Here is a 14,918-nt window from a genome sequence, read left to right as displayed (position 1 = left end):
CTCTGCAGCAACCATATCTCGTAAGTTGCGAAATTTCATCTGCAAAGTTCCCTAAACCCATTGCTTGTCTTGTGAACCAACTCAGGGCATTATTCATTAGCCAGGGTGGCCCATGTCATCGTATGTGGGTTGAGGGGGTGGGTTTGTGTTTACCCTTAAAATCTCCCATAGGCAAATGGAGCATGACGGAGCTTTCGTGTGCCGAAGGAGAGAAGCAGGTGCATTTGCAATCGTGAGGAGCTAACCAAGTCAATATTTGCTTCGTAAGCGAAATGTGGAGTTGAATTTCAGGGAAAATTGTTCGGTGTTTCTGGAAGGGTGGAGAAAATTGTACAGCGGGGGTGAAAATAGATTTTCAGCTTTTTATGAAGGGGTGTGCTTGCAATGAAATAAAAATATTGTACATGCAGGTGATTTTTTTTTAGCCATGCAGAATTTCCAGAATTTCCCATGATATTTAACAATCGATGTTTGCTACACATGGGAAACAAATAAAAAGAATAGCGGGGGATATGTGGTCTTGTGAGGGTGGAAAAAGTATGCAGCATTACCTCCCCACAAATGCAATCAATTACACATTTTATACATATTAAGCACAACCCTCTAGTGGAACAAAAAAATATTATTTGTATGCAAATATATGGTAGAATGTGATGCACAATTAATATTTCTGACATTTACACCATCATTGATTGCAAATTATTTATTATAGGCAACGACAAAGGAGAGAAAATAATGAAATATTAATTTGAAATTTTTGTAATTAAATAATTTTTTATTTAATAATATAATACACATCTCATTTGGGATATAATTCATAATAATATAGAATATATACCTCATATATGTAAAGAAATACTTTTAGTATAATACTCGTCTCTTTGTTCAGTTTTTTCTCTTTTTATTCTTGTTTTTTATTTTGAGAAAAGGAAGAGATTTTTCTTTTAACAAAAATTTCCACTACATTCATTTCTTATTGAATAAAGTTTTTTTTTTCTTTAATAAATACATTATTTCCTTAATTCTATATTCATTCTTACATTAATCATTTATCCTATAAAGACTTATTTTTAAGGTTTATCACTAGCAGAGAAATTTTGGAAATTTATTTGAGGAAATTTTGGAATAAAAGATTATAAACTTTGCAAGAAAGTGAAATTATTTTTTTAAATAAAATAATTAAATAACAGATTCTATTTTTGTATTTTCAAAGCAATGAGAGGAACGAAACTAAAACAAATTTCCGGTAGGTATAGAATCTTGTATAGAATTTTTTTTTTTAGATTTAGATTAGATACTTGCAAAACCATTTAAAAAAAATACGGGGTTGGGAAATATTTTGCAGAATTCTCAGGGGGTGTTTATCTGGCGAATAATTCAATATTTTTGACGAATATTTATGAGAAGTTCGCCCGAATAATTATAAAAAGCGAATTTTAGTATTATTCTGTTTATTTTAACGTAGAAGGAATAATAAATAAGAAGTAACCCTTTCACGTCCAGCAGGAATTATAAAACATAGAAACATTATAATGATTTTTTTGCAATTTTTATTCCTCTACACCACTTTACAAACAGAATTAAAATCGACACCTTCTCTGAAATTTATAAATTTTACAAAAAGGGTGGATTGCGGCCGGGTTATAGTTTCTAGTGTAGGAGGGCACGGTTTACGACCTTAAGCAGTTTCTCATTTTACATACCTAATGAAGAAGGAACAAAGCCTTCGAAACATCGTAGAAAACATTGTGTTTGAGAAACTGCTTAAGGTCGTAAACCGTGCTCTCCCACACTAGAAATTTTACATATATTCCAAATATTAGTAAATTTTCACAAATATTCCGAATATTAGTAAACTTTCACAAATATTCCGAATATTTAGTCTTATTCCAGAATAAAAATATCAGGATAATGATTTTTAATACTTCTTTAAACAACTTCAGATACAAAATCAAAAATTCTAAAATTGACTCCAGAATATAAAACAAAAAGCATAATTTTCACCCAGATAAGATCACCCCTTGAGGATGATTCTTTTGTCTGATTCATTGTCTAAATTATTTCTTCATGGGATACACCTACAGACCTTTTTAAATGTTGCTATTTAATGCTGTTTAAAAGCAAATCTTTGCCGGTTAATGTTTTCCAAAATTTCTCTGCTGCTTAATCCTCGAAGGTGGTGCTGGAAAAATTTGCATGTATAAATTCATTGTCGGTATACATTGGAGTTCATCATGTTGAAATTCTTCATTAAGTCTCATGTACATGAAGAATTTATCCTCGTGTATGAGCACCATATTTTTGGGGGCGGGAAGGGGGTGACCCTTTATAAACCTATATGTATGTATGTAATGTACTACATTGAGCTTTATGCATCATCCGCACATTCCCCGAGAAAGCTCCAAGGATGGTGGTGGAATATGTTTAAGTGCACACCCTTCGCAGATTTTGCGCCTCGAAATGGGGGAGAGGGGCTTTACGGTTGTATACAATTTTGCCCATGTTTCGCTCATTAGCAGTGCTTCTTCGTGTTTAACAATGATGATGGGATAAACTATTTGACTAAAGTATTTCGCATGTTGCTCCTCAAATGTTCCTCTCCTATATACCAGCATGCCTGCGAAATCACACAGCTTTTCCCGGAGGCTTTTCCCCAGTGTGTGCGCCCTTTTATATACACGCTGAGTGAGTGGCAAAAGTGCGAGGGGGGGCGCGTATACACCACATGGCACCCCATCACGTGTTTAAACCCACAGAAAATGTTTATGCAAACGGACTTTGCTTCATCCCTTCATCATTATTCTCGCAATTTTCGCAATTTTCACTCGATCTAACCCATTTTTTTTGTACCATCGAAGGTTCTTTTTTTTTACTCACATCCAGCACCTCCTCTTCATTTTCTCGCAACTTCCCCGTGGGTTTTGTGCATACGGCGGCACCCTTTTCGGACACACTGCAAAACACTCTGTGGCAGCTTTCCGCAAAACGCCGGAGCTTTTTTGTGTGCGATGCTGTGTGAACCTCGCCGTGTGCTTTCAATTGAGAATACAAATTCTCATCAGTACAATGAGGATGGGGAGATGGACGTGGAAGAAGGACGTTGTGGCAAAATTAACCAGGTGATCGATGCTCTTGTTGGGATGTTGCATTGCCGCAGGTTTCTCTCCTTTAGCAGCAGCAGCACAAAAAAAAATGTTAAACCACAGATGAGGAAATTTATTCGCAATTTAATGAAAAAATACCAAATGAAGGAGAAAATGAGGTTTAGGTTGCTGCAGCACAAAAAAAGCTTTGCCACATTATGTGGAAAAATAATTTTGCATCAGCTGTAAAAGCTCTCAATTGAACGTTTTATAGCTGGTGAAAAAAAGCTTTTGGTGGATTAAAAAGAAAATCCAACGGATAATCTGCAGGACTTATGTTTGGTTTTCATATTTTTCTATTCCCAGCATTAAAAAATTCAAATTATTCTTATTATTTAAATGGTTAACTAGGTGGTTTGTTTGTTAGTTTTTACTTGGAAATCAAAAGCCAAGTCAAAAGCTCAATTTTTTGAATAGAATTAGTTGGAGCCATTTTTTGAGCTTTTACCGATTAATAAATATTTTTGCCTGCGCTGTGCAATTAAGGAATTTTCCTCTAGATTTTGGCTTTTCTGGTTATTTTAACGTAGAAGTAATATTGAACACAATCAACCCTTTCACGTCCAGCAGGAAATATTATAATGGTTTTATTGTAATTTTTGGCATTTCTTGTTTTTACGTTTAACGTTTTCCTTGTAAAGTTTGACATTTCTTTTTTAACATTTGACATTGTAGAACGTTTGACGTTAATTTTGAACATTTGACATTTATTTTAACAGTTTAAATTTTCTTTCATAACATTTGATGTTTTTCTAATAAAGTTTGACGATTCTTTTTCAACGATTAATGTTCTTCGTTTCTAACGTTTCATGTTGTTTTAAAATATTTGATTTTTCCCACATTTGTCGTTTCTCATATTTGGAGTATTGTCGAACGTTTGACGTTCATTTTTTACGTTTGGTGTTTTTATTCAGAAGTTTGAAGTTCATTTTCTTACTTTAAAGCATCTGTTTTTATACGTTTGACGATTCTCTTTCAACCTTTGATGTTCTTTTCTCACGTTTGACATTTATTTTCTTATGACATTTCTTTCCTAAAGTTCTAAAATCTCGGTTTGTTCTTTTTATTTTTTATGTAATTTTCACGCTGGAAAAACGTCTAAAGAAGACACAGAATGTCTAATCTTTAAAGGTGATTAAACACCTCAAAATATTTCTTAACTACATCCCTAAACAAACCAGCAAATAAGTATTGAACGCTCCAATATTTATTCTTCTTTAATTTTCTCAACTCCAAAAGAAAATATCCAAGAAATTCTTTTAACAAATTCAAATTGAATTTTTCTTCTCTCACGTTTTTCTTTCAACTACAGATTTCTTGGAAAAAAGCTCTTTGAGGTAAACTTAAACCTCTGTGGAAAATGATAGGTATTCATGTTGGTTGCATTTCCGGAATAAGTTTTGTGGACATGGAACTTATTGAAAAGTCCATTGAATATCACAGCAGGAACTTTATGTACTATGTAGAGGTAGACTGAGTGTGGGGGAGGTGGGTGGGTGGAGGGTTAAGACTCACCTTTGAGTACGTGGACAATCACACTAGCTTGCCTGGCGTTGGCAGGTGAACACGTATAATTCCCCCCATGGTGGATGGTTGCATTTCTCACAGTCAAGACACTGGAAGTGGCGTGTTTGCTCGAGGAGACAAAGACACCCTCGTCGTGGTCGTAATTGACCATCCGAGAGTCGTGGTACCTTTTTTTTTTGTTGTTAAATTCACGAACAGCATGAACGGCAGAAGGGGGCGGGCAATGAAAAATGTTGGTGTGTAATATTCATTTTTCACGAGAGGAGAGAGAGAAGAATTTTTTGTGGTCCGCATAATACTCACCAGAACACATAGAGTGGGCTCTCGGTTGCTCGTTTGAGTTTGCACTCCAGCCTGAGGGTTGAGCCTTCGTTTATATGCAAATCAGGCGCCTCAATTATTTCCGCCACCGCTTCTGTGGATGACAAAATGGATTAGTGTGAATATCGCACGGTGGGACAATTTTTCAAAAATTTATTTAACTTAAATAACATCCACCACCACGATTCTCATGAATAAATTGAGCCTGATAAAGCACCCGCCCGCTTGCCACCTCCCTTCATGTATGAGGGATGATACATGGGGGTGGTGCTACGGAAGGGCTTGTTGGACGGAACTCTTTTGCAAAAATTACTTTCACCATTTTCCGCACAACTTTCATCCAGAAAAGTTAATAGTTTTCCAGGTTTTCCATAATGCTGAAGGGATGGAAGTTGTAGGTGAGTGCAAATTATGCTTTTATGACTTTGCAATTTATATTGTTTTAAGTTCATTAAATTAATTTGAATTTCATTTAAGATGCAACTATAGTGATCGAGTGCCCTGAACTGTCTCCCGGTGGCTATAAAAGATCGATTGTCAGCGGACTGCATCTAAGTTGTGAAATCCTCCTCCAGTTGCCGGACCTCTGCCGCAGACGGGATAATCTACATCCCCCCCGCAGCCAACACAGTCTACACTACAGACTCCGGTGCGGCGTATCCATTCCAGAGATGATCTACGCGCCCACTCTTACATCATATACATCGCAAATTGAATTTGTAGATTAAAAATGTATAGGGAAAAATGTGTAATCAAAAATGGAATGTGAATAAACCAATTATTATTATTATTATAGATAGGATTGGAATTTCAACACAATTATAATGGGAAAAGTTTCGATTCTGTTGAAAATTTTTATTCAATATTTTTTCAATTTTTTAATAAAATAAAAATTCAAAATTGAAGAATCTAAAAATGTTTAGAAGAAGAATTTTAAAGCTTTCCTATCATTCAGAGCTTTAACATTCAACTTGAAGCTTCGAAATTATTATATAGAAAAACTTCAATGGGGGAAAGCCCAAGAGATATTCGAATTAAAAAACAAAACGATAGCCATTGGAGAGCAGCCTGTGCTGGCTGGCACCTAATTCTGCGGCAGTTTGAAGTTGGTCCGCAGTGTTTTATGGTGTGGAATGGAATGAAGATATTCACCAGGCAAATTATGAAGAGTGAAGAATTCACAGAACTCCCACCCTCTCCCATGGAGCAAGTATGGAGCCCCATGCTCATCCAACCCCCATTAGGGGCACATAATGACACCATTTCCGGGTAATTAACAATCTCAATTAGTGCTGTAGCTGCGAATCACCATGGCCTACAAGTACCGGGACGAGAGACCTGATGACTTTTCCACTCATTAAAATAATAATTTATCAGTGGAAAATGGCGAAAAAAAGCTCCTTTTATGTCTTCATTATCTCTCTCTCCCTTCCATACAATGTGTGCACACACCTTTTACCGACAGATTAAGTTTTCCTTTATACTCACAAAAATTCCTCATCGTTCTTAATTTCCTTCATTTCCCATAGAAGGGTGTCTTTTTAAAAGATTTATTCACATTGAATGACTTAATAAATACTCAACTCCATCCTGAGAACTTTATTAATAAATTCCTGAAATAAGTTGCGACGAATTTAAGCATTTTAGCGTCTTTTGAATTCCCTTAAAATTGTGGGAAAACGTCAATCAATCCGTAGTTGAATTTGCTTAAAATAACTGAAGCCATCTCCTTGAAACTTCATTTGAGTAAACTAAATTATATAGATCCCTTTCTAGGAATTGAGAAGAGCTTTTGCAGAGCTTCAAATGAAAGCTCACAAATATTTTGCCGTACAATTTGAAAATTATTTCAGTGAGAAATGCATTAAATTCAAATTCAAATTACATCCTTTTGCACAAATAACCGACTTTGCATGTATAACTCTCAATCAATGGGGGTGAATGAAAACTTACAAATGTGAGGGGTTGGTAATATAAATTCTGCGTAATTTTGAACACAAAATACAGCCATTGATGGTCATTTGAGCATACATATTAGACAAGTCCGGGCATTCATTTCTCCCCTTGTGGAAATCACCAACGAACCGTGGAAGCAAGTAATTCCCGAAATATACGTATTTCGGAATATGATGGGATTTATGTTGCCATCATTTTGACGGGTCCTGGGTACCCAGATGGTGGAGATGGGCTGAAGGACTCAATATTGCAGTGCGGTCAAACGTGGAGATATACCCATGGAAGATATATAATGTTTAGGAGAGCCTTCTCCACAGCATACACACACGCTTGATTAACTGAACAAGATATTAAACTGCTGTGGATGCCTTTGGGTTGCTACAAAAGTCATGATGGATGTTTTAAAGGTTTCAAATGGTTGTAAGTTAGGCATTTTCTTCATTATTTTTTTTTCTTTTCAGAAATATCATTTTGTGGGAAAAATTTAGGAATAATTTAAATGGAGATTTGTCTGAATATTAATTAATGAATTTTTGACGGAATTTTTGTAGAATTTTCTTCTTCCGGGGGCGTCAATTGAATTGAATAGGTGAAATTACTCCTAAAGAAAATTCTATCTGAATATTGGAAAATATCCTGAATATTTCCTTTGCTGAAAACCAAAGCTTTTTTCGGCTTGAATTTAATCATTTTTAGGCTTGAATTTACTACGTTTTAGACTTGAATTTAGTACTTTTTCTTTCAAAAAGTTTTTCTCTTCTTTCTGAGTCTTTTTAGGGCTTAAAATCGAATAACTTTTTTTGGCGTGAATTTACTACTAGGTTTAGGTTTAGGTTAGAACTTATACTTCTATTAGGCTTAGATTTAGTACTTTTTAAGCTTTATTAATTAAGCTCTTACTATTAATGAGTTACGCCTCAGATAGTTGCCAAGAAAACTTAGTGATAGAAAAGTGAAAGAAAATTGAAGGAAAAAAGAGAATCTCCCTACGTGAAAATCCGCACAGAATTCAGACGTTCGATGATTTCCAATTGACCACTCTGAGGAAAATGCACATAAACGTCGAAAGCTTTGGCCATAAAATTGAAAGGATGCGTTTGAGTTGACCTACCGTCCCATCGCTGACACAATCGGAAGGATTTATCCTATACTAATAAAAATCTTTATTAATTAAGCTATTTTTTAAAGGTTTTTTATCCTGAACTTGAGTCTTTTTAGGAATAAAAAGCAATCAACTATTTTTGATTTGAATTTATTACTTCTTTGGCTTCATTTTACCACGTTTCAATTACCCGTTTTTCAATGACATTTCGAGGACGATTGTCCTCTTTATCAAGTATTCAAAGAATTCTGAAATACGGCATCAATATTAATTAATAGATTTTCAATAGATGTGTAATCAATACACTTCACCAAAGCCTTTCAACGTTGAAATTCAAAACTTTTGCAACACTACAAACGTTATATAACAACTTGTCCCCTCACCCCAAAGCAGTGTGGTTCAATAGTGCGACCCCCGTGTGCGTGGGTGCTTCAATCTACAAACCCACCCCCAGCAACGATTGCTTTCCGAGGGAGGAGACCAGGTATTTTTCGTGGGAGAGATCTCTGGGGCGCAGGTAAAATTGTGAATTCAATATTAATGAAATTGGCGCCAAGAGGCAAAATACTCACCGACAATCCGCAATTCCACGAAAATCGATTGGGGTGGATGTGTGGATATTTGGCACTCATAGTGACCCTCATCCTCCTTCCGGGCGCTCTTTATCCGCAACGCCCAGTTACCCAGGTGCCGTGTATGCTCCACCTGGAATCGATCGTCACTGCTGTACGTGAGGAGACCCACAGTCAACAGTTGGAAGTCTTTTCGCCGGAACCACGATACCTGTGTGTGTGCGTGTCGGGACATGAGAAAAAATTAATTTCGAACCATCTTTTACTCCTACATTATTCCATTGGGGATGGTGGAGTGCAAAAAAGGAAGAAGAAAAAAAATAAAAGAATTGCACGTGGAGCTTCAGGATGAGCCAAAGCCAAAAGGGACGAGCAGATGGATCATCTCTCTAGCTTAGAGCAACTTCATCCCATGGGGAATTTATCATGAATTTATTCACGTGGAAAAAATAAATTTCTTCACCTTAATTAAATGTTATATAGTAAATTTATTAAAATACATATATATTTTAAATACAATGGAAAATGAGAAATGAAGAAGATTTATGAATGATTTTCCAGAACTATTTGACAGTTGATTAGTGGGAAAATGTTGGATGAAAATTCAACTTTTAATCCATGAGAAAAAGAATATTTGAAGGGACAATTGGATTCTGCCAGAGCTTCCGATTGGTCTCAATCTACGTTAAATATAAAATATCTATAAAGCTCTTCAGAGAGCTTTCATAGAGAATTCCCTTTTCTCATAAACAATCCTGAAGTTTTTCAGTTCAGTTGAAGACATTTAGAGAAGATTAAGTTGTCTCTAAAATTTCTAAAAGCTTTCTATGAGAAGAGGTTTGACCTTGATTGGTTAAAAAAAAATTGTTTTTGCAAGAAAACGATTTTTTCAATAATTCTCTCCCGTCTGAATGATTTTGCTTCAGAATTTATTGAGACAGTACAAAGAATCTTTTAAAATTCTAACTTTTAATGAAAGAATGTTATGCACGAGGCATAGTGTAGGGGAACATGGGGCAATTTGTTAATTTTAATTGAGAAATATATTTTCCTTGGTATGTACCGAGAAAATATTTTAATTTTATAATGACGACTGTCTTATAGGAAATTTTCCGGGCTACAACTTTGTCTCACACGATTTCTTTCTATCTCAATGGGAAAATGCATTTTCAGTCCATTTTCCGAACCTTGCGATATAACTTTTTGCCCCAGTTACCCCTAAGTCCCCCGCATGTAACCAAAATTGGCTTTTAAATTATTGTAGGGGATCATTAAAGATTCAAAATAAGCGTGGTCATTTCCCGGAAAAGCGCTGGGAAACCTACGAATTTTCCGGTTTTTGGTGTAACCTATATTGATTTATTTCTCAATTTCTATCAATTGTAGAATATTGCGATTGGTGTCAAATGAAAGCTATATCAATGCTTAATATTATATATTAAAACCATTTTCCAAAATGCACAAGAAGGTGAAAATTCGGAAAGATTTTCCGAACACGCATTTTTCTTTCGCCTCCCATTTCCACAATATTGCATGGGACCACCTGGAACATCCCTCATTTTGTAGCTTTTTTAATCCCCTTTCATTTGGTATAGCACTTGCTGGGGAAATCTGCTGGGAAAACTGTTTTTTTTTTTTTTTAGTGATTTTCAATGTTGGAAAAACTCACTATTCGAAGGCTGCAATGTTATACCGGAGCTCACACCGACTTAGCCGATTTAACAATGCAATACAATGTTATACAATGTTATGACATTGTATAACATTGCAGCCCTCGAATAGTGAGTTTTTCCAACATTGAAAATCACTAAAAAAATAAAAACAGTTTTCCCAGCAGCTTAGCTTAGCTTTGAAAGCTTCAAAAGGAATCGTGTTGTCTCTTTCTAACTAATGCAATATTGATGAGATGGCAATACGAGGGCTGCATTGTTAAATCGGCTAAGTCGGTGTGAGCTCCGGTATAACATTGCTGCCTTCGAATAGTGAGTTTTTCCAACATTGAAAATCACTAAAAAAAAAAACAGTTTTCCCAGCAGATTTCCCCAGCAAGTGCTATACCAAATGAAAGGGTATTAAAAAAGCTACAAAATGAGGGATGTTCCAGGTGGTCCCATGCAATATTGTGGAAATGGGAGGCGAAAGAAAAATGCGTGTTCGGAAAATCTTTCCGAATTTTCACCTTCTTGTGCATTTTGAAAAATGGTTTTAATATATAATATTAAGCATTGATATAGCTTTCATTTGACACCAATCGCAATATTCTACAATTGATAGAAATTGAGAAATAAATCAATATAGGTTACACCAAAAACCGGAAAATTCGTAGGTTTCCCAGCGCTTTTCCGGGAAATGACCACGCTTATTTTGAATCTTTAATGATCCCCTACAATAATTTAAAAGCCAATTTTGGTTACATGCGGGGGACTTACACTATGCCTCGTGCATAACATTCTTTCAAATAATGCCTAAAATGTTGCAATAACTAAATAAGGATTCTACTACAGTTGTGGCCATTAAAAAGAGCAACAAATCAAATAATTATTCTCACTATAAAATAACAATTTAATACATCAATTTATGCATTTAATTTTCCGTATTGAATATTACGTCCTAATTGCACTATATCCAGTAAAATTCGTGGTTAATGTTTTGTAAATATTCGTTTGGGGTTTAAATTTAATTTTCCGCAATATTTTATTATATATCTGCAACTTTCAATTAATTTTCCGCGCATACATAGTCATACCTACCAATAAACCATTAGTATGACATTTAAAAGCTTTCAGTGATATTTTATCACGAATTTTGGGGATTTTTCTCTGTCGTTTTGTGACACTTTTATTAATTTAAATTGAATTATTGTATAAAAATTTAGTTTTTAAATCAATCCGACAGGAGCTTTCGTTCGTTCATACAAAATTTTTCGCTTTAATGAAATTTTCTATCTTCTTCATTGGATTTTTCATCAATTTCCACGTTGATGAGAGAATTTTTCTCTTGATTTTCTAATGGATTTGGATGTTGCTTTAAATTCAATTTATATTCTAAGAAAAATCCTTAATAAAAAAGGAAATTTCGCAAATTAAGCTTTCACACTTTTCTTCACATTTTCATCCTTATATTCACCTCATTAATAAAATTGTCTTCTGTGCACGAAAAAAGAAGATAAAAATGTTGGAATTTCGGGGAACAATCATAACCAAAAGTACGAGGCAATGACAAATACTTCTCCGTGGGACTACCCAGGGAAAATGCATATTTTATGCTTGCGAAAGCTTCATGTCATTTGCCCATGCGTTCTTCCACCACCACCAACACTCTCTCTCAGCTAAATGAAAAGCCTTTTAATGTTTCCACATTCATCATGCGACGAAGAATAAAATTTTTCCTACTTTTTCGCCTCCAATTTATTTTGCACAGAATTGCGCGTATTTTTTTCTTCATGGCCACGGAGCTTTTGCGACCGCTTCCCTCATACCAATGACTTTGTGATTCCTCCCGCAAGAGGTTGGGGGTGAGTTCATTTACTTTATGTATGCGTGCGTGAACAATAACATTTTTTCGGGGGGAGGTTCCTAAAAGAGTGTATATACGAGGCAAAAACAAGTGCGTAAATATTTTATTGTTGCCATTGCGAAATATATCAGCTGCTCCCAATTCCTATATACCCCCTACAGGTTATTGTGTTATGTATAAATACAACTTAAGAATTTTATTTATTTTTTTTTATTCTTCTCTGTGGTTTCGTTTTTGTTTTATATTTCGCTCAAAATTTTACAGGGAAAAGCGAATAGAGCTTAAAGAAATTCTAATTTTTTTCAAGGAAAATTTACGAGAAATCTGTTCAAGGATACATGTAAACTACGTCACTATTTTATATAATTTTAATCATTTTATGCAAAAACATATAAGTATATGCTTCAGTCCTTTACAAACTGTGCAGAGAAAATTGAATAAAACCAAAATTTATTTATAAAAGGAGTTTATTCATCGATGTATGATAAACTTCAATAATTTAAAAACCAATTTTGGTTACATGCAGGGGACTTACTCCTTGTATTGCGCATAAGACCCTTTAGTAACTGGAGAAAAGGAACGTTAAATGAAAGGATAAAAGACGAACGTTCGAAAAAAACACGTTAAATATTAAATAAATCGTAAAAAAAATATGTATCAGACGTTGAAATAAACATAAAATGTTGCAAAAAACATCAAAAGTCAAAAGTTTGAAAAGAAATATCAAACGTATGGAAAAAACGTCAAATGTTGCAAAAAACCGTTGAATTATGAAAAAAAAAACGTCAAACGTTGAATAAGAAAAATCAAACTCTAGAGAAAAATAGTCAAAAGTTTGAAAAGAAATGTCAAATGTACGAAAAAACGTCAAAAATTACAAAAAAAATGTTGAAAATAAACGTCAGATGTTAATCGTAAGCTGTCAATTCGAATACAACAGCGGTTAATATGGTTTAAAAATACATTTTTATAGTTAAACTTCGACTTCTAAATTGTTCTTTTAATACATTTTTGACATTATTAATTTTATTTTAATCCAAAAGGATATCTTTGGAAATATTTCTTTATGTGTATGCAAAAAATCAAAGTCATTAATTTTTGTCTCAAAATTAGGGATAAATTCGCGCATAAAGTTCTTTTCAGAATCTCTCTCTATTCTTTCAAAAAAAAAAGATCACGGGAGTGACTGCTCGTCTGGCTATATTTGGCTCTCAATTGCGTTGGAGGAGTGATAGTACAAAATACTTACTTACAGTGGCAGGTGCTGAGAGGGCGACTGAACAAGGCAGGACGGCTAGACCACCCTTTTGGCTAACAATGCGAGTTTGGTTCTTCGTCAGGAATTGACTTTCTCCATTCGCCACGGCATTCCTGTGTGCTGCTCTATGCTCACTTTCCGCAGCTGCAATGAGAGAAGCCCACCACCGAAAGTGTTGGGGGTAAAGGGAGTGTGATTGTAATGAAAAGCCACAAAATATATTTGCATGCAGATTGCAGGATTAATGCTACATACATCCAACCCAAATATATTCAGATTAAATTGCACAATGATTGCAATTATTCGCGTTTGCAATAATTCAGCTATGTTGGTTGTAATTTCATTAAATATGTATATTAAAATTGAGTGTTTTTGCTATATTCATATAAAAATAATTTTTTAACCCCAACGTGCACGAGCACCGCGAATGGTGAATTGGATTAAATCAAAATTGCTGCATTGCTTAATTGCAGAATCAATTTGGGGGTATGAATAAAAGGGCTATTTTCACGATGGCACGCTAGAATTTTATTATTCTCATCCGACACGTCCAAAAAATGTTGCAGGGAGCGTGTTGTCAATGCGAATGGGGGTGGGAATTCCCAGCATCCATCCACTCACAGTGGAATCCAACAAAAATCTAGGAAAGAGAATTTGAAAAATCATCTAAATAAATGACAAATAGGGGCTAATGATTTGTTCACTTTCTCACTGTTTCTGACATCCATGCGGAGATGATGTGCGGATACGAATAAATTCAATTTAGAACATTCTTCCTATTTAAATAATGAATTTTATTATATATGAAAAAGTATAAGAAGATGGGGGCGATGGGAATAAAATCATCAACGGCCATTAGCTGAAAATCCCTCTGAACAAACTCTCAGACTTTCCCTCATTACCACTTAATGTCTATTGAAAATTTTCAACTTTGTATATTTTTAGCAGTCCCCTTGCGTGTCCCAAACAGGAAGAAGAATCCGTGTACTGTACACCCCACGCAAAAAGATACACACTTGAATACACAGAAAGGTTCCAAGAGCAAACACCCTGCTCTGGCACCTTTAAGAAAATGTCTCTTACAATTTCCACTCCCCAAGAATGGCACAGTCTTCCCTTCACAGCTCTTTAGCATCACACTCCAAGGGTAGGGAGGAGGTGGGTAGATATCGCAGAGATTCACCCTGAATGTCAATGCAAGAAAGACTGACTGAAGTGAGATTCACAGATTCAGATTTGTAGATAAGATAGAGATTGCATGAGGAAGGTCACAAAGAAAGCGAGAACTTTTTTTTGTTAGAGCTTTGTGGGTGAATTTATAATAAAAGGGATGGTTTCATCTTTATTCATGTAGTGGGTGTTGTGTGAATCAAATGAGTTTCCGCGAGGGTTTTCGCACTATAGTTCAGTTCAGTTCAGTTCAAGCGCTCAAGCTGATCGGTTGTATTCTCTGGTCCTCTGCCAAACAATTGAAATGTCGTCTTGTGCGAAATGTGATAAAGTTTTTATTCGGGCTGCAAGTG

The 14,918-nt window shown here is 35.1% G+C and overlaps 2 protein-coding genes across 2 annotated transcripts in view; one reads left to right on the top strand and one right to left on the bottom strand.

Annotated features, from left to right (window-relative positions):
- The window catches only part of LOC129792945 (beta-1,3-galactosyltransferase 5), a 1,144,668-nt gene that overhangs the window by 408,028 nt on the left and 721,722 nt on the right, over positions 1 to 14,918 (top strand). The gene's annotated exons all lie outside the window — the stretch shown is intronic.
- Positions 1,910 to 14,918, bottom strand: part of LOC129792973 (neuronal growth regulator 1-like) — a 33,980-nt gene continuing 20,971 nt past the window's right edge. Inside the window, exons 2-6 of the mRNA XM_055832473.1 lie at positions 13,391 to 13,539; positions 8,622 to 8,832; positions 4,974 to 5,085; positions 4,659 to 4,837; positions 1,910 to 3,166 (exon numbers count right to left, since the gene is read on the bottom strand). Of these exons, the coding sequence (XP_055688448.1) occupies positions 3,036 to 3,166; positions 4,659 to 4,837; positions 4,974 to 5,085; positions 8,622 to 8,832; positions 13,391 to 13,539 (782 nt within the window). The 3' untranslated portion in view covers positions 1,910 to 3,035. The remainder of the gene's footprint in view (positions 3,167 to 4,658; positions 4,838 to 4,973; positions 5,086 to 8,621; positions 8,833 to 13,390; positions 13,540 to 14,918) is intronic.

Source organism: Lutzomyia longipalpis, chromosome 3, assembly GCF_024334085.1.
Source record: "Lutzomyia longipalpis isolate SR_M1_2022 chromosome 3, ASM2433408v1".
Taxonomy (NCBI): domain Eukaryota; kingdom Metazoa; phylum Arthropoda; class Insecta; order Diptera; family Psychodidae; genus Lutzomyia; species Lutzomyia longipalpis.
This window is presented reverse-complemented; position numbering and strand designations above follow the sequence as displayed.